Below are 21,163 nucleotides of genomic sequence, written 5' to 3' on the forward strand. Positions count from 1 at the left end.
TGGGCAGTGGGAGTCCCAAATGAGGCCACTGCCTCTGTCTAGGATTCAGGAGTCCAAGAGAAAAGCGTTCTCCCTTTTCTCCCTTCTCTGATCAGGTGGGTAAGAACCTAGGGTGGTCTTTAGTCCCAGTACTCACAAACAGGTAGGGTATGTGAGATGGAAACACTTTAGGAATAATATCAGTGAGAAAAGCAGGGAGCCTGACTAGAGTGGGTTTGGAGTTCATTTCTGGTTTTGGCTGCCACGGATAATCCATCCAGTTGACCTGTTTTGTTCACCTCGTTAATGGGTGTCTGCCTCGCTGGGGTAGAGGGGACTGTGCTAGTCTTTGTGATAATTGCCTAGTGATAGCAAATAGCCATGATGAGGTGTGAGGAGATCAGAGAACAGCTGCGCAAGAGCTGTGTGGCTGCTGGGAGGTGCTCTGAGAAACACAGGAAGTGAGGTGAGGCATCACCAGCAGCCCACAAAGATCTTCCTGGCTGCCCTAGACAGGGCCAAGCAGCAAATCCCCGGTGGCCTTGGTAAGTGCTCCCCATCCTTTATCTGGGGCCTGTTCCCAAGCCTCTCCATGCCCTGGGGTCTGGGAGGGTTAGTCCCTGCCTGGTTAGGCCATTGATAACTTGGCTGTAGCCCGGGTAGTTAGCTTGGGCCCACTCAGTGAAAGCAGCCTACACTCCAAGCCTGAACAGACAGGCCCTCACCTCAGAAGGCTGTTCACCCTGATTTTACCCACCCTGAACTCCTGGGTGAGACCCTAATCAGCTCTGCTAAGGGCAACTCCAGGGAACGCAAGAACCCTGGGAAGGGAGGAGTAGGGTGGGAGTATGTGGCCCTCATAGTAGCTCCTACTGTTCATTGACCCCAACTGCTTAGCCTCTGTAGTGAGTAAGTAGTCTAGGAACATTGCCTGACACAGGGGTCACCCCTGGGCATTGGTGGCCAGAGGTGAGGTCTGTGGTCTGTGGTTCCAAGTCAAGAGTGATGTCAGAGATTCCCCAGGTGATGGGCTTGAGCTACAGTGATGCAGCCTTGTTCATTTGAGGTCATAGCTGCCCTGGCCATCCTCCGCCTCCATCTCCATCTCCATTTCTGATAACAGGGTAGACAGCACTTCTGACCAGGAACCCTAGCTAGAGAGGGAAAGGTGGGTCCCTCTAGGGCAGAGCAAAAATGCAAGGCTTGGGGGTTTCCGGTGTGCTGAGTCAACCAGGGAGAAGGAACTGAACCCAATAGTAGGCAAGATCTGCAAGTAGGCTGCAGGTGTACACTGGTCTCGCAGCCAGCCCCCAGTGCTCATCTCTTCTGTCCCCAGGGCTTCCTTCCCTGCTTCACAGGATGAGGCCACCAGTGCCTTCAGCCCCACTAGCTCTCTGGGTCCTGGGCTGCTTCTCCCTGCTCCTTTGGCTATGGGCACTGTGCACAGCCTGCCACAGGTATGTGCCTGGGATTCTGTCTGCCCTCACTCTGCATGGCTCAGAGCCAGAAGTCACAACAGAGAAGTCCATATGATGGCTCTACATGTGCTTCCACACTGAGCCTGGGCCAGCATCTGACTACGTCTGCACCTTCCTCTGCCTACTAGACTAACAGCACTCTCACCCCTAGGAAGAGAGCTCAGAGGCAGCAAACTGGGCTGCAGGGCAGTTTGGTACCAGTGGAAATGGTGAGTGCCAGACTGTCCCTGGGACTGGGGTGAAGATAGCAGGGAATCAACCAGCCTTCCTTGCCCCCTAGCCATTGCTGAGACAGACCCACCTCTGCTCCCTCAGCAAGTCTGACACCAGACTGCATGAGCTGCACCGTGGCCCACGCTCCAGCATAGGTGAGCTCCTGGGAAACCATAAGTGTAGGGCTGGCTTCAGCCTCCCACCACTAGGGCTAGCCCCCCAGTGACTTCTGCCTTGACTTCATCCCTAGCCCCACGGCCTGCTAGCATGGATCTCCTGCATCCACGCTGGCTAGAGATGTCCAGGGGCAGCACCAGGTCTCAGGTACCCAACTCTGCTTTCCCACCACGGCAGCTGCCCAGGGCCCCTCCTGCTGCTCCTGCAACTGCACCTTCTACTAGCCCTGAGGCCACTTATTCCAATGTGGGGCTGGCTGCAATTCCCAGGGCCAGCCTGGCTGCTAGCCCTGTGGTGTGGGCTGGAACACAGCTAACCATTAGTTGCTCCAGGCTTGGTCCTGGAGCCGAATATGCCTGCATCCAGAAGCACAAAGGGACAGAGCAGGGCTGCCAAGAATTGCAGCAGAAGGCTAAGGTGATCCCAGCTACTCAGGTAACGTCAGCCTGGGTAGGGCAGGGTAGATGGGACTGAGCCCAGAGGACAATGCCAAGCCCTCCTTGCCTCTTCTCTCTAGATGGACGTCTTATACTCTAGGGTCTGCAAGCCTAAAAGAAGAGACCCGAGACCCGTCACAGACCAGCTGAACCTCCAGGATGGGAGAACAATTCTGCCCCTTGGGAGTGATGTGCAATATGAGGCCATCAGTCTCAGGGGCCAGGATATGAAACAAGGGCCCATAGAAAATGTATATGAAAGCATCAAGGAGATGGGCCCCTGAGCAGCTGAGCCCTCATATCCTGTTTGTTAACATGAGTTAGGAAGAGTACCAAGGCTTCTGCTTCAGCATGGTTTGCAGATCCTTCTGTCTCCTTCCACCTCCACAGCTGACAGCACAAATATCATCAGGTCCAGTCCTTGTAGCCTAATTAAATCTGTTCAATAAGGTTGGCTCTCGGTTGCTTTTTTTTCTTTTTCCTTTCTTTCTTTCTTTCTTTCTTTTTTTTTTTTTTTAAGCTAGAAAGGTTGGAGTGGGAGTTTTCTTAAAGCATTAGTGATATCCTCTTCTAGTCTGATTTGGTCCTTGGCCCCTGAGGCCATTAGCTGGTTGTTAGACTCAGAATTCTGTCAGTGGGCAGGAGGAAAGACAGGCCGTTTGCCATCGTGGTTTTCTAGCCCCAAGGAAACAACATGGCCAGTTGGAAGAGTGGGGTCTGAGCCCTCAGATCCTCCTGAAACCTCTTGTCACCTCCCCTTGAAGTTAGATAAGTAGGTGGCTGTTAGCAGTCCTGAGTTAAAGAATAACCGAGGCCAGCCAAGAAGGTGCTGCCCTTTCCAAGCTCTGGAAGCTTTGCAAGCACCCCAGTTCCCTGGGAAAACGTGCCCTCTTGGAGGGCATCTTGGAGCTGTGTGCAGGAGTTGAGCCAGCCCCCCAACCCCAACTACTCTGACCTGGAGCATCCTGCAAGTAGGGAGACATGGACAGTAAGGCATGGGCTACTTGGTGTTGCTGTGGGGGATATGGTCAGGCAGCTGGAGAGGGGGGTGAGAGGTGGGGACAGATCCTGGGCGGGGTTCAACCTTCCTGCCTGGCCCCAACCTGGTACTGAGTCAGGAGAGTCTGACATCAGTTCTGCAGCATAAGCCATGGAAGCCGAGACCCCCCATCCCTCGCCAGTCCTGTCTGCAAACCTCACCTGCCTCACTCTTGAGGATCAGGACCTGTCAGCATCTGTAGTTTCCCCCCAGATTCTGAGGGCAGAGGACCTGGATCAGTGTGCTACTCTGGTTACTGCACCCATATCACTACAGGTACTGATGGGCAGTGCTACTATCAAAGTCCCCCACCCCCAGGACAAGGTTTCTCTGTATAGCCCTGGCTGTCCTGGAACTCATTTTATAGAAAAGGCTGGCCTTGAACGCAGAAATCTGCCTGTCTCTGCCTCCCAAGTGCTGGGATTAAAGGTATGCGCCACCACTGCCTGGCCAAAGTATCTTTGTGAAGATGGCATCTGTGCAAACTTTGGGCATTGAGGGTGTGGCAGCTGGGGGTGCACATTGGCCTGTATGTCAGTGTATATCTGGATTAAGCCAGGCTAAGCTGAGAGGCCAGGAGATGCTTCCTGTTGAGGTTGAGTTGGGGTGGAGCTGTGCAGTTCATACTAGCTGCATCTGGTGTGGGAGTTTGGCACCAGATTTGAGGTAGAGTCTGGGGTCCCCATGCAATCCATACCCCCGACTCCCACCCCCATTTCAGGACCCTTCTATAGGTGGCAGCCTTGTTGGCTTGGAGTTCTCAGCGCTGCAGGAACCTCAGACCATGAACCCAGGAGCTTTGGAAACCAAGGCTGGAGCCTCAGCACAGCTCCCAAAGCCTCTATCCACATCCCAATGCCAGTAAAGAGGTGAGGCAGTAGTTGATACCCCAAGTGTGTGTGTATATGTGACCCAGTGTATGGAGTGGAAGATGTCAGCACAGATGTCAGTTTTAGAGGCCTCTGTAGAAAAGGAGTCCCAACTTCACCATCTAGGAATCCACTTGGCTGGCCATGCTGCTTCCTGGCCATGCCAAGCATCCCTAACTTCTGCTAGAGAGGCTTTTCTCTCAGTCTCTAAGGCCAGATTCTCCTAATTGCCCCTGTTCCTCAAGGCTCACCTGAACAGGTGACAACTCATAATCAGACTTGGAAAGCACCAGCAGGCAGCAGTTTCTGCAAAGCAGCTTGAGCCTTCCGGGCTCCCTCATGGAGTTTCCTTGTAGAGTCTGGCTTGGAGTCCTGGAAGGAAGCCATGGTTCATCGTCCAGGCAGCTGCAGCAGCAGCAGCAACAGTGGAGACTGGAGCTAGGACCTGACCAGTCTTCTCCATCCATTCCATCACCCCTGCTGCCCCACTGAAGCAGCCCACTTTCTGTTTGGGGAGTCCACCCTGAGAAAAAGCAAGGTAGACCTGGGGGAATCCCCTCTAAGGGTGGGCAGGACAGGGTGGCCACTGTTCCCTATCACTCCACAGCTCTATTTGGGTTGTGTTCCAGTGCCTACAGAAGAGCTGTGGGAAGGCACCTGGAAAGTGTCTGGGATGCATCCCACTTGGTGCACCTGGGGTGCGGTGGGACTGGGAGTTTGGCCAGGGTGGGGTCGGGCCTCGCCAAAACTTTTAAGCTATCACCTCTGCTCCTTGCAGGAGGCAGAGCCAGAGCAGAGTGATGGCAAGGAGGACTTCCACTACACAGAGCTTTATGCTGGCATGGACATGCTGTCTGATGGGTTGTTCAGCCAGACCCCAGTGTCTCATATCGTCTCCATGCTACTCACCTTTCCTCATCTGGAGCTCCCAGAGTTGCTGGAGCCCCTAGCTCTTCCCAACTTGTTACAGCGCTTAACTTTGTCTCTACCTCCCAAGCTCAGCTGTTCACAGGCATGCCACAGTGACCATGCCTATCAGCCAAGTGAGACCACAGATAGAGATTAGGGTCAAGTCTCAGAACACTGGAGAGAAACAGGAGTTGTGGCTCATTCCAGAGCAGTCTGACCACCTGGAGCCACAGGCCAGGGCCTACATACTAGCCCTGCCTGCCAAGCTTGGGGCCAACCTGAGGTGTGTGCAGTTTGAGGGGCTGGGCATGTAATAGGTTGTAAAGGTCTCAGCTGACAATTCTCCATACCCCCTGCATGTCCCCTCCAGGAAGCCCCGGGTAGGTGCCAAAAAGTGCCAGAAAGTATGTGGCATGGGACCCGTGGTGCACAGCTTGCTGCTGGAAGAAAGCCTGCTAGCAATTCCTGGACTGAGCCAGTCTGTGATGCTACTGCCTGGCGTTCTCACTCCTAGCCTGAACCTACAGCACACCTGTGGTGGGATGTGGCTCCTGGAGGTGGAGGGGTGACTGAATACTCAGAGCGCCTTGGAAGACACCAAAAGCCAAACTGCCTGTTGTCCTTTGGCTTCCGGGGCAGTTGGCCTCCCTGTCTGTCACTTACCTACTTGTTGACATGTCAGTGGACCCTGCTAGAGCCTGTTTACGAGGTACTTTGAGAGGGGTCAAGGAGTAGAGTCTCATGCTCACATTTAAGGTAGTGATCCCAGGACGGTGGGGCTGACATTTTACCATGTTAATGAAGCTCAGGTGTCTTATATCTTGGCCAAAGGAGTTGAGAAAAAAATAAAATTTGTGGGGATTGTTTGCTTGTTTGTTTAGTTTTCCAGAAACCATGTTTATCTCCTCAGGGAAAGAAATAGAACTAGGAGGAAAATAGAAAATGAATGCGAAGCAAAAGAGCTGGCAGCCACCTCCACCCAGCATGAGAGCCAAGGAGTACTGTATTCAAACCACACAGGAGGCATCTGCATGGAGCAGCAATTTCCCATTTTATTTAAAGTGACCATTTTGCAAGAATGTCTACACTAAATCCCATCACAGGAAGGAAACCCACAGGCAACCTGGAGCACACCTAGGCAGACAAATCGCAAGAACCACTAGAGAAGGTACCTTACCTGTCTGTGGCTATAGAGAGCAGGACAACAGAGCAGTGAACCCCACCAACTGATTATGACAAACCTCCCACAAATATTGAACACATCTTCAGTACAAACACAGCTTTATAATAATTAATATAAAGTCAATATAATATAGATTATCCCCAGAAAAAAACAATCTTCAAACACTGCCTTTTTTTCCTTTTTGTTGACAGATTGAAAGCATGTTGAAAAAAATAAATATTTAAGAAAAGCACACACAGCACCCTCACTACAAGTGATTCTAAAAGAGCCACATACAAATCACTATAGGATCTAAAAAATAACACCACCATTAAGTATGGCTTTCTTAAGAGTTGTACATGTCATAGAATGAGCCAAAGTAAGATTATCTTTCATAATATTGCAAAAAGTTCCAGTTTTGCAGTTTCTCAGGTTTTGTTTTGTTGCCTGTTTTTAAAGGAAGATGTGCAAAATTGGAAGCATAGCTGTATCTTTTGAGTCAGGTTCCTGTCCTCGAAGTGTCCTGGCCCCCAAAACTCAAGAGTCCAGTTATACAAACTGGTCAGGATCCAGAGACCCACACCAAGGTCATATCACTTTCTCAGCTCAACTTCACATGGGCTGTATTTTCCACTTTGGTGTTACAAACACCAGAATACAGACACACACACACATACAAAAAAATAATAATACAAAATGTGAAATGTAATCTACACATTTTTCTTCTTCATAAAAAAATATTTATTAGTTTGAACATTGATTTAAAAAAAGTCACATTTAAAAAAAAAAAAAAGCCTCGATACATTTTTTCCCTCCATGCCTCCTGAGATGGATATGCTCATCTGGATCTCTAGAATTCCACTTTCCAATTGGAAACTGAGCCAGAACAAAGCCTGCCACATGGCAAAGACTTGGAAGGTGGTGGGGACAGAACTGGGACTCTCAGTTTTCTGGTACAGTACTGGTTTTAAGGAAGTGCCCTGTGGCACCTACAGGGAACCCCAGAAAGGCCAGAAAAGGCAGTCTGGAAGGGGAGCCAGTCAGAGCAAGACATCCTGAGTGGAGGTACAGGTGCCTTGGGAGGTGGGCCAGGGGTCCTGCGTCCTGGGCAGGACAGCCTGAGAAGTTGGGATGGATACAAAAACCCAGAGACAGTGGTAGCAAAGGTCTAGTTTCCAAATGCATTTTATAAGAAAGTGTTTAGAAAAGGCAATTTTAAAAGAGAGAGAAATGGACTAAGTCTGGGAGCTCTCAATTGGCCCTGGCAAGGGTAGAGAGTCTCAACCTGGAGTTTTGTTGGTAAAAGGAGGTCTAGCTACGTCATAATAGATGGAAATATACTCCAGAACTAGCATGCCTCAGAGCAAGAGGGTAGTGAGTGGAGGGACACACAGCTTCCCAGGCAGCTGTTCCTGTACACTGTATAGGAGGGTTCTGGTCCTATTCTTTCTGTTGTTTTGTTTAAAACATAGAAACTATGATTGCTGCCTTCTATAGGACCAGGCCAGCACCCTCTGTAGCTCAGGCAGCTAGTACTTGAGTATCACCAAGTAACATAAGTTCTTCACAGCTATTGAGACCTAAATTACAGTTTTATGGGGCATCTCCTTACCAAAGAGAACAGATGTGTCAGTTTAAAAAAAAAAAAGTATAAAAGTTATTTGTCTGAGAAAGGGAAACCAAAATTCTCTTAATTGGCCCTAATGCTTAGTAGCCTTATGAGCCCTTGCACAGGGCAGGGTTAGCCGGTCAGCACTCACCAGAGTGCTCACTGAACACCACTGCAGTGGGCCTTTGGGAGTTGAGGTGGGTGAGGGACGGAATGTCTTGTTAGTTTGTCAGTAACGGCTTCAAGAGTGGGGCAGACTGCAGCATCTATATCTATCCTGCTGGTAATTGGACAGCTGTCTCTCTGGCCCTCATAGCCATGGAAATGAAGCCCACACTTCACCGAAGAAGTGTGAGAGCCTTCAGAAATACAGCTAGATGACTTGTTGAAGAGTTAGAGGAAACCACTCCCATAGAGTCCTAAAAACAATTTGAAACAAAGTAATCTGTAGTAACCACCTCAAAATGTCTCTGACTTCTTTAAAGTTTGGTTCCCAGACAGAGGCATAGCAGCACACTGCAGCTAGGAACGCCCACCTCCAGTGTTAGCAGCAACAAAGGCAAGAAGTGAGTTCTATCTGGTCCAAGAAGGGATCAGCAAAAGCACAGGCAGAACTTAGGGTGCACAATGGGGCTCTCCAAGAAAGTGCACACAGAACAAAGAGCTGCAGCCTTTGCAACTCAACCCTATGAGCCTTAAGTGGAAAGTATACGGCCACAGGTCCCCTCTTGGACAGATAACACTCTTCCTCAGCCTGCCAATTAGGTAGCTGCTTCCCACAGAGATAGCACCTGGAGCCTAGGACTTCCAGAGAGGCATCTGCAGCCATTTTGTGTTAAGCACCAAAGCCTGGAGGTAAGAGGGTTGCAGGACTTTTTGCCCAATAGATTCCACCAGCTGCCATAGGGCAGCAGAAACCAAGAGGACAATGACACAGGGCCATAGCCCATAACCTGACTACTTGGGGAGGGGGAAGGAAATTGAACAGTGCTGTGGATGGAGCAGTTTGTGTTTATGCAAAACTCAACACCTACTCAAGCCCGCAGTCTGGAGGACTGCCCTCATGACCATAACCAGTGCTGACCCTGACCTTATACACTGAGTCATCTTGCATTCCTAGCCAGGTTCACAGCAAAGGGCTCCTTTGATACCCTGAGGAAGCATGCCCAGGCCTTGGTGCAGCCCTGCCCATATATCTAGACACCTGCTGAGGATTCCATTAATACCTGGACAGGTGGGAGCATGCATTCTCCCTTTACTTAAACCCACACTGTACTCCTCACTTGGTGTTCAGTCCTAGTGCTCCCCAGTCACTGGAGTCAAACCCACTTTTTAGCTCCCAGGACCAGTTTCTGCAATGGGGAGGGATATAGCACAGAGGAGGGCCTGTAGGAAGAGCTTCAAGGAGTAAGCATGGCCCTGCTCCTGGGTAAGTAAAGATCCACTAAGACACACACACAGGTGGACAAAGCAATTCAGCCACTAATCCTGCCCACTAGAGCAGAGTCCCTAGGAGATCCAGGCAAAGTCTTTATCAGGCTCCCCAGAGGGGCTGTGAGGCCCCTGTGGAGAGTCTTCATCATCCTTGTCATCCCCCAGCAGTGCATCTTCATGTGCCAAACCCACGTCGTCCTTCCATTTGGCCACATCCTCATCCTCATCCTCACCCAGCTCCTCCTCAACTTCCCCTCGTGGATCATCTGGGTCCTCCAGGTATGGCCCTTCACCAGCAAACAGTGCTTCAGGGGAGCCCTCACCACCTCCACCATGGTCCAGTGGTGTGCCCACACCCCGGCCAGCACAGTCTGCACACACACCATGGCGACGAGAGCCGTGCTTAATGCCCACGCTGGCTGCAGACATGAACACACGGCTGCACACTTTGCACACGTACTTCTTGTCCTTGCTGTGGACCTGGGGGGGGGGCACAGAGAAGTCAGTGGAGGGGTGAAGTATTGGGGTGAGGAGTACAGTCTTTGTTAGATCATGAAAGACACCAGAGGGACAGCCCCTGACAGGGACTGGAGGGAACAGGTCAATCTGTAGCTGACATGGGCACTATCACTAGAGAGAGCAAATCATCTTGGGGATGCTATAGGCACCATATAGGCACCAGGGGAAACAGTGTCATGCCACCAGCTACAAATTGGGCCAGACCCCAACATATCTGTATCCAAGTGCTCTCACTCAATGGTACAATTTTCATATGGTCATATTACTTTCTCTGAGGGAGTACCCTTCCTACAAACTTCCATGCAGGGCAAGCTGAGAGGCTCTGGTTTGCCCTAGAGGAGCTCTGGAGCCCAGCTAACATTAACCCTGTACAGACAGAGGAGCTGGCCCAGCAACCCAGGTAGTGCAGAGCTAAGAAATGCAACACTGCTCACCTTGGTGCAGGGGGCAGGGAGCCTATACACAGTTGTGGTTGGAAGCTGCAAGTGGACCCAGCTTATAGAAGCCCAGGCTAGCTTGGGAGGCTGGGCAGCATGGGAGCTACAGGTGAGGAGTAGAGGGAGAGGGTTCAGCATGGAATCCTAAGAGATGATGGGTGGGAAGCACAATGGAGCCTGACAGCAGGGCAATGAAGTTGAACCCCAGCCTAGCTGCTATGCACATTGTAGTACTCTGCAGGAAGACACAGTACTCAGTAGAGAGGCCTTGAGTGTACAGAACACAAAAGTTTAGATTTCCTGGAGTGGAACAAGGAGGCCTGGGCCTGAGGAAATGTGCACAGGAACCAGTATACTCTGTAGAAAGTCAGCCTGTGCAGAATTGCCTTCCTAGAGATGGGATTTGAGGGGTACCCATAGGAGTATCAGCCTGGATAACCTAACTACATCTTATATAGCCTTGCATATAAGACCTGACTCTAAGTTTCACAATGGAAGCTTAAGGAACCCAAAGGAGCCCGTAACTGTCCCTGGCCAGGTAGTCCTAGGCCATTGGATTGGTCTCAGGTCAACACCCTAGAAATAGGTTTCCTTGGAAAGAAGCTTCAAAAACTCTAGGCTCTCTTCCTTCCTGCATATGCTGCCACTAGGACCTGCTGGAGAACAGGCTGCACACAGTTAAGGGGGTGATTATAACTTGTTCCCTCTATTCTGGATGTGCCAGTTCTCCATCTATAAGAACTATGATGGCACCGGGCAGTGGTGGCACACGCCTGTAATCCCAGCACTCTGGGAGGCAGAGGCAGGCAGATTTCTGAGTTTGAGGCCAGCCTGGTCTACAGAGTGAGTTCCAGGACATCCAGGTCTATACAGAGAAACCCTGTCTCCAAAAAACCAAATCCAAAAGACGGCAAAGGCTCCATCACTTACAAAGATCTGACCACAAGGTGGCACTGTGTACCTGTCTGGGCCTTAAGTGCTACCCTCCCATCCTGGACTTCCCAGGCTTCTAATCCCAAAGATCTTGCTGTACACCCAGCCTCCCCTGTCTTGAATACACCTTTTTTGCAGGCAGAATTGCCTTCCCCAGAACTCTGAGTTAAGACTCTTAAATATCCAGCCGGGCGGTGGTGGCGCACGCCTTTAATCCCAGCACTTGGGAGGCAGAGGCAGGCGGATTTCTGAGTTTGATGCCAGCCTGGTCTACAAAATGAGTTCCAGGACAGCCAGGGCTACACAGAGAAACCTTGTCTCAAAAAAAAAAAAAAAAAAAAAAAAAAGAAGAAAAGAAAAGAAAATGCAGACTTGGACTGGAGGGATGGCTCAGCGGTTAAGAGCACAGACTGCTCTTCCAGAGGTCCTGAGCTCAATTCCCAGCAAACACGTGGTGGATCACAACCATCTGTAATGGGGTCTGGTGCCCTCTTCTGTTGTGTCTGAAGAGAGCAATGGTTGTATACTCATATACATAAAATAAGTAAATAAATAAATAAAGCTAAAGAAAAATGAAAATGCAGACTTTTCAAGACTATTCATTACCTACAAGCTGAACAACAAGACCCAGTATTCTCTGAATAGGACAAGCTGTGTGGAAGTAACAACATCCCCACTTAAGTTTTACTGTCTCTGTAAAACAATCTCTGTGGACTCAGCAAAAACAAATACAGTGAAGTTATTGTTTCTCTTTTTGAGACAAGGTCACATGTATCATAGGTTGGCCTTGAATCTGCTAGTAACTGAGGATGACCATGAACTTTTTAAAAAAATTACTCTGTGTGTTTGTGTGTGTGTGTGTGTATCCTGACACCATAATTGTCCACACAGAGGACAACCTGTGGAAGGAAATCTATTCTCTCCTTCCAACCACGTGGGTCCTGGGGATTAAACCCAAGTTGTCAAGCTTGGTGACAGTCATCCTTATCCACTGAGCCAACTAAACGTCTTGAACTTCTGATACTCTTTGCTCCACTTCCCAAGTGTTGGTATCACAGGAGTACACTATGTGGCGTACCCCTGTGGTGCTAGGGATTGAATCTAGGGCTTCATGCATACTAGGCAGCACTGTACTGACTGAGCTACATCCCAGGCCTCATGAGCAAAAAGACTTCAAGCAGCTTGAAGTACACAGGACTCTAGGACCTGAGGTTGGAGCAGGGGCTGGGGTTCTGCTCACAGCAAGTCAGACAGGTGCGTCAAAGGTCCCTATTTTGGATAAGCCACTGCAGGGATACCTTGAAGACCTGAAATCAGGGTCAGTGAACTAAAGAGTGGCACAGCAGGCAGCCAGCTCTTCCAGGGAAGATGATTGCTGAAACCTGAGACCCCCTAACTCCTTCTTCCTCTAAATGTGCCCCTCCCCAAACCCTGACTAAGTTTTAGGAGCTCTAATTCCTTGACCCTAGTCTGCCATAAGCTGCCAGGGCCTGCCGGACCTTGCTGATGCATCTTGCCTGAACCAACCTACCTGTTTCTGGACAACTTTTTCTTTCTGTCATTTCCTGGACAGACAGATTCATCCTTCAACACCTTCTACTTGAAAACAGCCTGCTAGGTACTAAGAGCCTGGCACAAGAGAAGAGATGCAAGTAAGACAGGCCAGAGTGTAGGTAGCAGTGGCTGAGGAGGTCAGCAAGCAGACTGTAAGCAATGCGCCATCACTCTCTGCACTCAGACTCAGACAGGCTTGGAGTCCCTTAGGAGAGGCACAGTAATGGGGTCGGAGGTGGGGGTGGGGGCAGGCAGCTCTCCCTGTTCTGTTCCACATTCCCTTCTACAAGGCACCTATTACTGGGGTGGGTAGTCTATACCCTGCTCCTGACCTTCCTGCCAGGACATCTGAGACCATTTTATCATGTACTCTGACGCACTCACCAGAGTATGTCGCTTCATGTGCTCTCTCCTAGTGAACTTCTTGCCACAGATTTCACAAGGGTAGGGTCGCTCTCCAGTATGTGAGCGCATGTGTCGCTTAAGGATGCACTGGTGCATGGCTGAGAAGCTGCAGTAGGGGCACTTGAACTTCTTCCTGATCACCGTGAATTCGTTCACTGAAAGACAATAGAAGAGACATCAGCACCTGATCCCACATGACCAACCACCTCACTTCACCTCCAAATAGACGGTCTATCCACTCATCAGACCACAGGAAGGTGGCTACACAGCTCTCAGGAGTTGTGAGTTGAGGAGATCTGAGAACAGATCAGCAGCTTGCTATGGGAACAAGTCACCCTGCACAGCTGTCTTTGCCTTGTTCAGAGCCTCCCTATACCCATGATCCTACTGGAAGCCAAAGCATGATGTTTGGCAAGGGTGCATTAGATACCCTGGGGAGGAAGATAAGAAAAACTAGCATTCAAGCTGGACAGTGGTGGTGTACACCTGTAATCCCAGCACTTGGAGGGCAGAGAGAGGTGGATCTTTGTGAATTCTGAAGCCAGTCTGGTTTATAGAGTAAATTCCATGAAAACCAGGACTACAAAACAAAAACAAAACAAAACAAAAAACCCAACAAACAAAAACAAGCACCCAAACATGGCATAAGCCCAAAAGCTAGAAAGAAGAACCAAATGGTTTAATATAGTTCTGTCCTGACAACCGAACAGCACACTGTAGCCAAGACACTTCACTGTCATCTCTACTAAGTGGATACAATTAACCTCAAAAGCTCAGGGGTCCCTCCGTGTCCCCAGTGCTATTCTGCTCCGGAGGTCCCAGCCACAGTGTGGGTCTTGGAACTGAAGAGCACAGAGAACAGCCCTGCAAGTACTCAGGTGTGTACAGGCCTAATAATGTCAGGGAAACTTCTTTAAGTCATAGGGAGCCCCATGCTTATGTGACAGTCTTTTATTCTCAATCTCCTGCCATTCTAGGTATCTAGGGTGTGCTTCAGGCAGGTGAACACTGAGCACTATGCAAGACCTGGAGAAGCCCTGAGTTTATACCTAGTATCTGTAAGCCAGGCTCTGATATATCACAGCAGGTCATTCCCCAGAGCTACTATACACATTCCAAGTTTCTGTGTTTCTAGAAAGGATACTGAGTTCCTGTAGAAAGCTGAGTACACTCTCCTCAAGACTTCCTTTTCCTTTAAGATTTAAGTTCTTAGTAAGACCATGCTGGTGTAGGTCTTTAATCCCAGCACCCAGGAGGCAGAGGCAGTGGATTTCTGTGAGTTTGAGGCCAGCCTGGTCTACAGAGAAAGTTCCAGGACAGTCAGAACTCCATAGAGAAATACCATCTTCAAAAACAAAACAACAAAAACAAAACAAAAATATCTTTAAAAGATTTATTTTCTTTGAGTGTGTATATAAGGCAAGCTGGTCTACAGGTAGGCACTGGGGACAGGAGTGGGGAGGGGTGATTTATCACAGCCTAGAGAATGAAACCAGTCACTATGGTCTGCAACCTGGTTTCTTTTTTTTTTTTTTTTTGGGGGGGGGTGGTTTCGAGACAAGGTTTCTCTGTATAGCCCTGGCTGTCCTGGAACTCACTCTGTAGAACAGGCTGGCCTCGAACTCAGAAATCTGCCTGCCTCTGCCTTCCAAATTCTGGGATTACAGGAATGCGCCACCACGCCCGGCTTGCAATCTGGTTTCTTTTGGGTCTCTTTTCCTTGTATGAACACTGTGTGTAAAGAGCTGAGATCATACACTGGATAGAATATCATATGCAGCATAGTGTGACCTCATTTTGAAGCCATCATTTTAACCACATATCCTAAGTGGTTGAATAATCTGTAGCTTATTAGAGATGATGGTATTAGATATCCACGTTGCTTCCTTTTTTTGTGAGCAGAAATGCTTCAGTGGGTCTAACAAACTACTCCTGAGAGCCAGATCCCATTTCCATTTGCTGTGTCTATAGCCAACCCCAGTCCCCAGTGCCCAGTGCCAGGGGAGTATGGGAAGCAGGGCAGCTCCTGCAGCCAGGCCTTCCCCAAAATGGGTCCCAGTATGAGACTGGAGCCATGACAGTGATGGCCGTATGGTGCCAGGGTTTCCACGTATACTAAAAGGGAGACCTAGAGGCAAAGTGGCTGGCATGAACTAATGGCATAGGCATGCCATGCCATGTGACAAAAGGAACACACGTCTGGCCACTACCCACCACATCAGTCCTGAAGCTCCCAAAAGAGAAGGCACAACGAGCTGCTTTTTGTGTCTTTTTAGTGTCTTTTTTGTGCTTTTAGGTCTTGACTTGGCTCACATTCCAGGCAATGGAGCCCTGTTCCCTAAGCAGAGACACTGCCTGTCACATCACAACAGCCTTTCTCACTTCCCATGATTCCTGGTTTCTTCTTATCATATTTAAATTAAATGAGCCACTCAAGAACAGAAAAGAAAAACAGGGAGCCAAGTCTCTACAACGTTTTCTTTAAAGATATCTTGGGGTTGTATCCACAATTTCTATTCTCCTATAAACATAAAGATTAAAGCACCATAGTCAAGCATGCTTTTAATCCCAGCACTTGGGAGGCAGAGGCAGGAGGCTCTCTGAATTTGAATCCAGCCTGGTCTACAGAGTGACTGCTGAGATGGCTCAGTAGTTAAGAATACACACTATCCTTATAGACCTATAGTTTGGTTCCTAGCACACACATTGGGCAGCCCACAGCCACCTATAACTCCAGCAACATGTGAGCCAACACCTTCTTCTGGCCTCCATAGGTACCACCACCATCCCCACATTTATAAAAATAAAATACTGGAGCTTTTAAATTATAGGGGCTGGAGAAATGTTCGGTGTTTAAGAGCACTTGCTGCTGAAGACCCAAGTAGTTCACAATTGTCTATAATTCCAGTTCCAGAGAATCTGATGCTCTCTTTGTTGTCTGTGAGCATCAGGTATGGATAGAGTGTACATATATAGAGGCAAACATTCATATAGATAAATAAAAATAAATTTAAAAATTTAAATGGAACAAGTAAAACGCATGAGACTATGGCCTAAAAGGGGGACTGGGGGGAAGGGGGTCCAGAAGATTATAGGACAAAAACAAAAATAACAACAAAGAAAGGTAAAGATTGCTCATTGTGAGAAATAACCAGTGAAATTCATCACATTAGTAATTAAGAATAAAACTGTAATCATCTTGAATACATCAGAAATTATTTGGTAAAATTTAATAGATATTCTTTTTCACGGCAAATAACTGTAAAATTTTTAAAATGTTTTAATTGCATATTTACATTTAAGTACATAATTCAGAATAAATGTTAAATAAAATAAATACTTATAAATAAAAAGTTTTTTTCTTTTTCGGAGATGGTCTCACAATGTAGCTCTGGCTATCCTGGAACTCTCTCTGTAGTCAAGGCTGGCCTCAAACTCAAGAGATCTGCTTGCCTCTTCCTCCCAAGTACTGGGATTAAAGGCCAGCACCACTATGCCTAGCTATAGAAAGCTTTCTTTCCTTAGAAGAACAGCTCTGTCTAGATATTCCCGTGATCCCTTCCTTGTGGCAGGCTTTGCCCAAAGTGGACATAGATGGCAGGTGGATGCTCCACTTAACCCTACAGTTCCATACTGGACTGGTGATGTTACTATACTTCTAGCACTGAAAGGCTGAATTAGAAGGGTGGAGAGATTGAGGGCAGGGTGGGCTATGTAGAGACCTCTGCTTCCTCTCCGCAACTCAAGCACTCAACCTTATCAGAAAATGCAGGTCAAGCCAACTACAAAACAGAAGAACTCTGCAACATTGTACACCTTGAGACTACCACATTTGTGCATAGAGAGTATCCTTTGAAACTTTGAAACTGTCTATGACCAGTGAACAATTGCTTGCCTTTTTGTAACTTGCATTTTTACTGTTGCTAAATAGTTTGGTCTTATATTTTTAAGATGCCGCCTTCGGATATCAACAATACCCCTTCCAGCTGTAGAACCCATAAGTGGTTTCTCAGGTATCTCTTCATTACTGCCAAGAATGCAGAGAACTGCCAGTGAGTGAGACGTGATAGGCAGGTTTGCTAGATCCAGACAGTGAAGTCATGGGCACTTCCAGAGTTATTAACCATGAATGGTCCTGAGTGTCTTTCTTCATCGAGTGACAATTTCCAAAGCACTGCACTTGTGATGCATCTCATTAATAGATCAAAAAAAAGCTTTTTTTTTCTTTCCATTTATAAATACACCTTTTGCATTACAATAACAAAATAAAATATGAAGATATTCAAATTATTTTCAGAAAAATTTTAAACATTTGTTATTAGATGTATTTACATGTTTAGGGGTGCATATACAGGAGAGTCAGATGACAGTTTGTGGGTGTTGGTTCTTGCCTTCCACCTTGTGAGCTCAGGGAATCAAAGGAAGTCAAGCTTGGTGATAAGTGTCTTCACTTGCTCAGCCATCTTGTCTGGCCTTCAGAAAATTTTAATCTCATGTAAAGCATACATATCAATTTTTTAAATTATTCACTTTACATTCTACTGACTGCACCCCCAGAAGTGCACATATCTTAAGAATCATCTGCAGCATGCTCAGAGGATCCTTTCAAGCCAACCGGAGCCAGACTAAGTCCACCCCACTCTTTCGTTTTACTGTTCTAAGACTAGTGTCTGTGGAGTCATCTGCTCGAGACTGGTTGGATTCAGTCAACATCAGCCCGTTCTTGCTTGTCACAGGATAGTATTTTTCCTTTGTGCAACCAAATCACTGTGTGCCCATTGCTGCAGATTCATTTGAGCCTAGTGAGTAGTGGTGCTGAAATGATCCTACGTGTGTGCCTTGGTGGACAGCGACTCCTTATCTCTGTTGCACACCCAAGAAAGGGAATGTGCCATAGACTGTTAGCTAAGCAGGTTTTCAAAAGTTTACAATTCAATCCAAGCTACCATTTGTGCTTGGTGAGAAGGAGGGCACAGGACTTTTCTTGTGGGTAGAATGCTAGTTCTCTCAGTATCATGTATCATTCACAAGATCTGCATTGTTGCCTCTTGCACATCCACTCACCTGTGTGCACCAGTCTCCTCTGCAGCAAATCTGAACAGCGTACACAGTGACAGCCTAGATCAAGTCCCCCTCTCACACACTTCCTACCAACCATGGCCTCTAATTTCTGTATTTGAAGCTTTGATATAGGGGACCCTTGAGGAATAGCTACTTCCAGGTGTGATCATTCCCTAAAGCAAACGACCACCTTCAATGGCTGATACTGTCTTTTTATCTTTTTTTCTTTTCTTTTTTTTTTGGGGGGGGGTGTTCAAGACAGGGTTTCTCTGTGTAGCCCTGGATGTCCTGGAACTTACTCTGTAGACCAGGCTGGCCTTGAACTCAGAAATCCAACTGCCTCTGCCTCCCAAGTGCTGGGATTAAAGGCATGCACCACCACTGCCCAGCTAAGCTGATACTGTCAATTTGACAGTATATATAATCGCTAAAAAACCTCTGGGTATGCCTATGAAGGATTACCTAAATTGGGTTTCTTTAAATGTCTGTAGTACCATTCATTCCATGGCTAGGGGTCTAGACTACACAAAAAGAGCAAGTTCAGCTGAGTACCAGCATCGCTTCCTGACAGCAGGTACAATGTGATTAGCTGCCTTCTCACACTTCTGACCATGCCTTCCTCTCCGGGACGGACTTGCACTCTTGAATTGTAACCCAAAGTAAGCCTTTCCTTCCTTAAGTTGCTCATCAGGCATTTGATCACTGCAATGAGAAAAGTAATGTTCTCACTCTCATCCCTCCTCTACGGGAGTCCACACCTAAGACCACTGCTGCCTGCCCTACATCCCTAGGGCAGGTGCCAGAGAACCAGTTGTCCCTTCACTCTCTTACCTGGTTCTTTCCACAGAAACCACAGCAAGGCTCACGCCTCTATTTCCTCCCCTCCAGCTGCCTCCCAAGTGCTGGTGCTTCCTTCCCTGTGTGCTTCTGCATGGTGAGCCATACCTCCTATCTCAGGGGTCAGTGACTATAATAAACCTCTTCCTTTAGGGCAGTCACTTCTGTGTCTGTGACTTACCACACCTGATTAAAACTCAAACACAGGCAGGGCCCATGTTTGTGCACAAGTGCTCTTACCTACTGAGCTAACTCTCTAATCATTTTTTTCCTGTGCTCTGTGTGCCTGATTTCTAGTTTATGACACCTTTACTTCTCTCCTGCTACTTTCTTTACATATTGTTTTTGTTTTTCCTCTTCCTTCTTGACATAGAAATTAAAAACCTTCCTTTTCTTCTGTAAAGGGGGAATTATTTATAAACCATTATGGATGTGGTCTACAGGTTGGAGAGAATGTATGTCAAGTAATCATTGATGAAGAGGCAGGAGCATCCTGATTTGAGGCCAGCCTCGGAAAACCTTATCATGAAGCACAAAATACAGCTGTGAACAGTAGCTCACACTAGCACACACCTTTATGCTTAGTTCTTAAGAAGTGGAGGCAAGAAAATCAGAAGTACAAGATAATCCTCAACTACATAGTGAGTGTGGGGCAAGTCTGGGCATGGCAGACTCTGTCTCAAGAAGACAAAGACCAGATAAAATGGTCATCCTGCAATACCAGCACTTCTGAGGCTGAGGCAGGAAGATCCTGAATTTGAAATCAAACTGGGCTATTGCTCAAAAGCATTAACTATAGAAAAGGAGTGTTTGGGTGCTGTCTAGTGTCTTCCTGCTGCTGGTGTCTAACCTCAGAGTGCAGGTAAGTGGAAGTACGTGCTCTGCAGTCTTGGCCTATGACTCTGTTGTCTATGGCCCCAGCTGGTCTGTACTGGTAAAACTTCCCTCCTATGAGTTTGGAATACTCTGTACTTGTTGCTATACTGTAGAGATCCTAATTGTGTTATGTGAATACAGACACAGAATTTAAACAAAACATAAAGTTGAATACAACAATACAGAAGAGTAACATCTTGCAACCAGATGGGTTTATTCTGGGAATTCAAGGTTGACATAGCACTGAAAACTGTTCAAATCCTCTCTGTCCTGAGATTTTTGCTTGCTGCTCTGCCCAGTTTCAAAGAATGGCAAAAATCCCAGTCATAACCTGCAAGCATACACACACAAACACAAGTATGTGGAAGCTGGGGGACAGCCTCAGGTGTCATCCTCAGGAATACCATACACTTCCTTTAAGACAGTCTTTTCTTGGCCTCAAACTTACCAATTAAACTAGACTGATTGGCCAGTGAGCCAGAGGGACCTGTTTGTCTCCCTCCCCACTGCTGGGATTACAAGCATGCATGCCTGCGCTTCCAGCTTTTTAATGTGGATCTGGGATTGACCTCAGGTTCTTGAGCATAGCACTGTCTCCCTAGACCCTTGTCATTTACCCTTTTGTGTGTGCATGTGTGTTCAAATGTCATTCTATTTTCTTTTCCATTAAGACTTTCAGTTGTTTGTGAAAGGTTTAATGTGTTGTTACTATTATTAGTCATTATTCTCTGTTCAAGAGTCAACAGGTCAGCCTCCACCCTTGCTATCATTTTACTTCTATTTAGGTTTAAACACTATAAACTTTATGACTATTGTGCAGGATCATATCTTGTGTTGCTCAGAGTCTCTCTCTACACATCAGCTGCCACACTGCTACCTCCTCCCCCTCCTCCTCCTATTCCCCACTTCTCCTCCTATTTCACTTTCTCTTCTACATAGCACCTAGAAGACTTCTCCCTCAGCCCGAGGCCCACTTATCTAACACTGCCTTCTCTTTTCTTTACTTGTGTATTTGACCAAGAAATGATCCTATTCCTGTGGGTCAGGGCTCCAGGGTGACAACTTTTCCCCAAAGACAGCTTTGTTCTCTGGCTCTGTGGTTCCCAAAGGACACAGCCATCCACTTCAGTGTTTCCCGAAGAAAACATGTCTCTGGCTGCATTTAAAACTCCTTTCCTACAATGCACCTGCATGCTGTTCTCTGCTGTTGTTTGTTTGCTATTCATGAAGCTTCT

The 21,163-nt window shown here is 47.6% G+C and overlaps 3 protein-coding genes across 6 annotated transcripts in view; 2 read left to right on the forward strand and 1 right to left on the reverse strand.

Moving 5' to 3' along the window:
* Positions 1 to 20: 20 nt before the first annotated feature.
* Positions 21 to 2,734, forward strand: Lime1 (Lck interacting transmembrane adaptor 1). Of its 2 annotated transcripts, XM_052184585.1 has the most exons (6): positions 21 to 524; positions 1,316 to 1,436; positions 1,609 to 1,666; positions 1,738 to 1,825; positions 1,921 to 2,282; positions 2,365 to 2,734. In XM_052184585.1, exons 2-6 carry the CDS (start codon positions 1,339 to 1,341, stop codon positions 2,566 to 2,568), a joined length of 810 nt encoding a protein of 269 aa, XP_052040545.1. In that variant the 5' UTR covers positions 21 to 524; positions 1,316 to 1,338; the 3' UTR covers positions 2,569 to 2,734. The 2 variants fall into 2 exon arrangements, with proteins under 2 accessions (XP_052040545.1, XP_052040546.1); XM_052184586.1 differs by lacking the exon at positions 1,316 to 1,436.
* A 531-nt stretch (positions 2,735 to 3,265) lies between these two features.
* Positions 3,266 to 5,967, forward strand: Slc2a4rg (SLC2A4 regulator). The gene is given in 5 exon segments (XM_052181745.1): positions 3,266 to 3,272; positions 4,516 to 4,730; positions 4,971 to 5,252; positions 5,419 to 5,516; positions 5,518 to 5,967. Coding segments are annotated over 5 exon segments (660 nt in total). The 3' UTR covers positions 5,576 to 5,967.
* Positions 5,968 to 6,131: 164 nt separating this feature from the next.
* The window catches only part of Zbtb46 (zinc finger and BTB domain containing 46), a 71,714-nt gene continuing 56,682 nt past the window's right edge, over positions 6,132 to 21,163 (reverse strand). For all 3 annotated transcript variants that reach the window (XM_052184577.1, XM_052184578.1, XM_052184575.1), the window contains 2 exons: positions 13,134 to 13,309; positions 6,132 to 9,786 (listed from right to left, as the gene is read on the reverse strand). In XM_052184577.1, coding sequence (XP_052040537.1) covers positions 9,382 to 9,786; positions 13,134 to 13,309 — 581 coding nt within the window. In that variant the 3' untranslated portion in view covers positions 6,132 to 9,381. The remainder of the gene's footprint in view (positions 9,787 to 13,133; positions 13,310 to 21,163) is intronic.

This window comes from Apodemus sylvaticus, chromosome 5, assembly GCF_947179515.1.
Source record: "Apodemus sylvaticus chromosome 5, mApoSyl1.1, whole genome shotgun sequence".
NCBI classification, from domain to species: domain Eukaryota; kingdom Metazoa; phylum Chordata; class Mammalia; order Rodentia; family Muridae; genus Apodemus; species Apodemus sylvaticus.

Bases quoted from the DNA above. Each gene is read 5' to 3' on its own strand.
- Lime1 (XM_052184585.1), top strand. From the start codon at position 1,339: ATGAGGCCACCAGTGCCTTCAGCCCCACTAGCTCTCTGGGTCCTGGGC. The intron at 1,437-1,608 runs GTATGTGCCTGG...TCTCACCCCTAG, and splicing joins CTGTGCACAGCCTGCCACAG to GAAGAGAGCTCAGAGGCAGC. The intron at 2,283-2,364 runs GTAACGTCAGCC...TCTTCTCTCTAG, and splicing joins AGGTGATCCCAGCTACTCAG to ATGGACGTCTTATACTCTAG.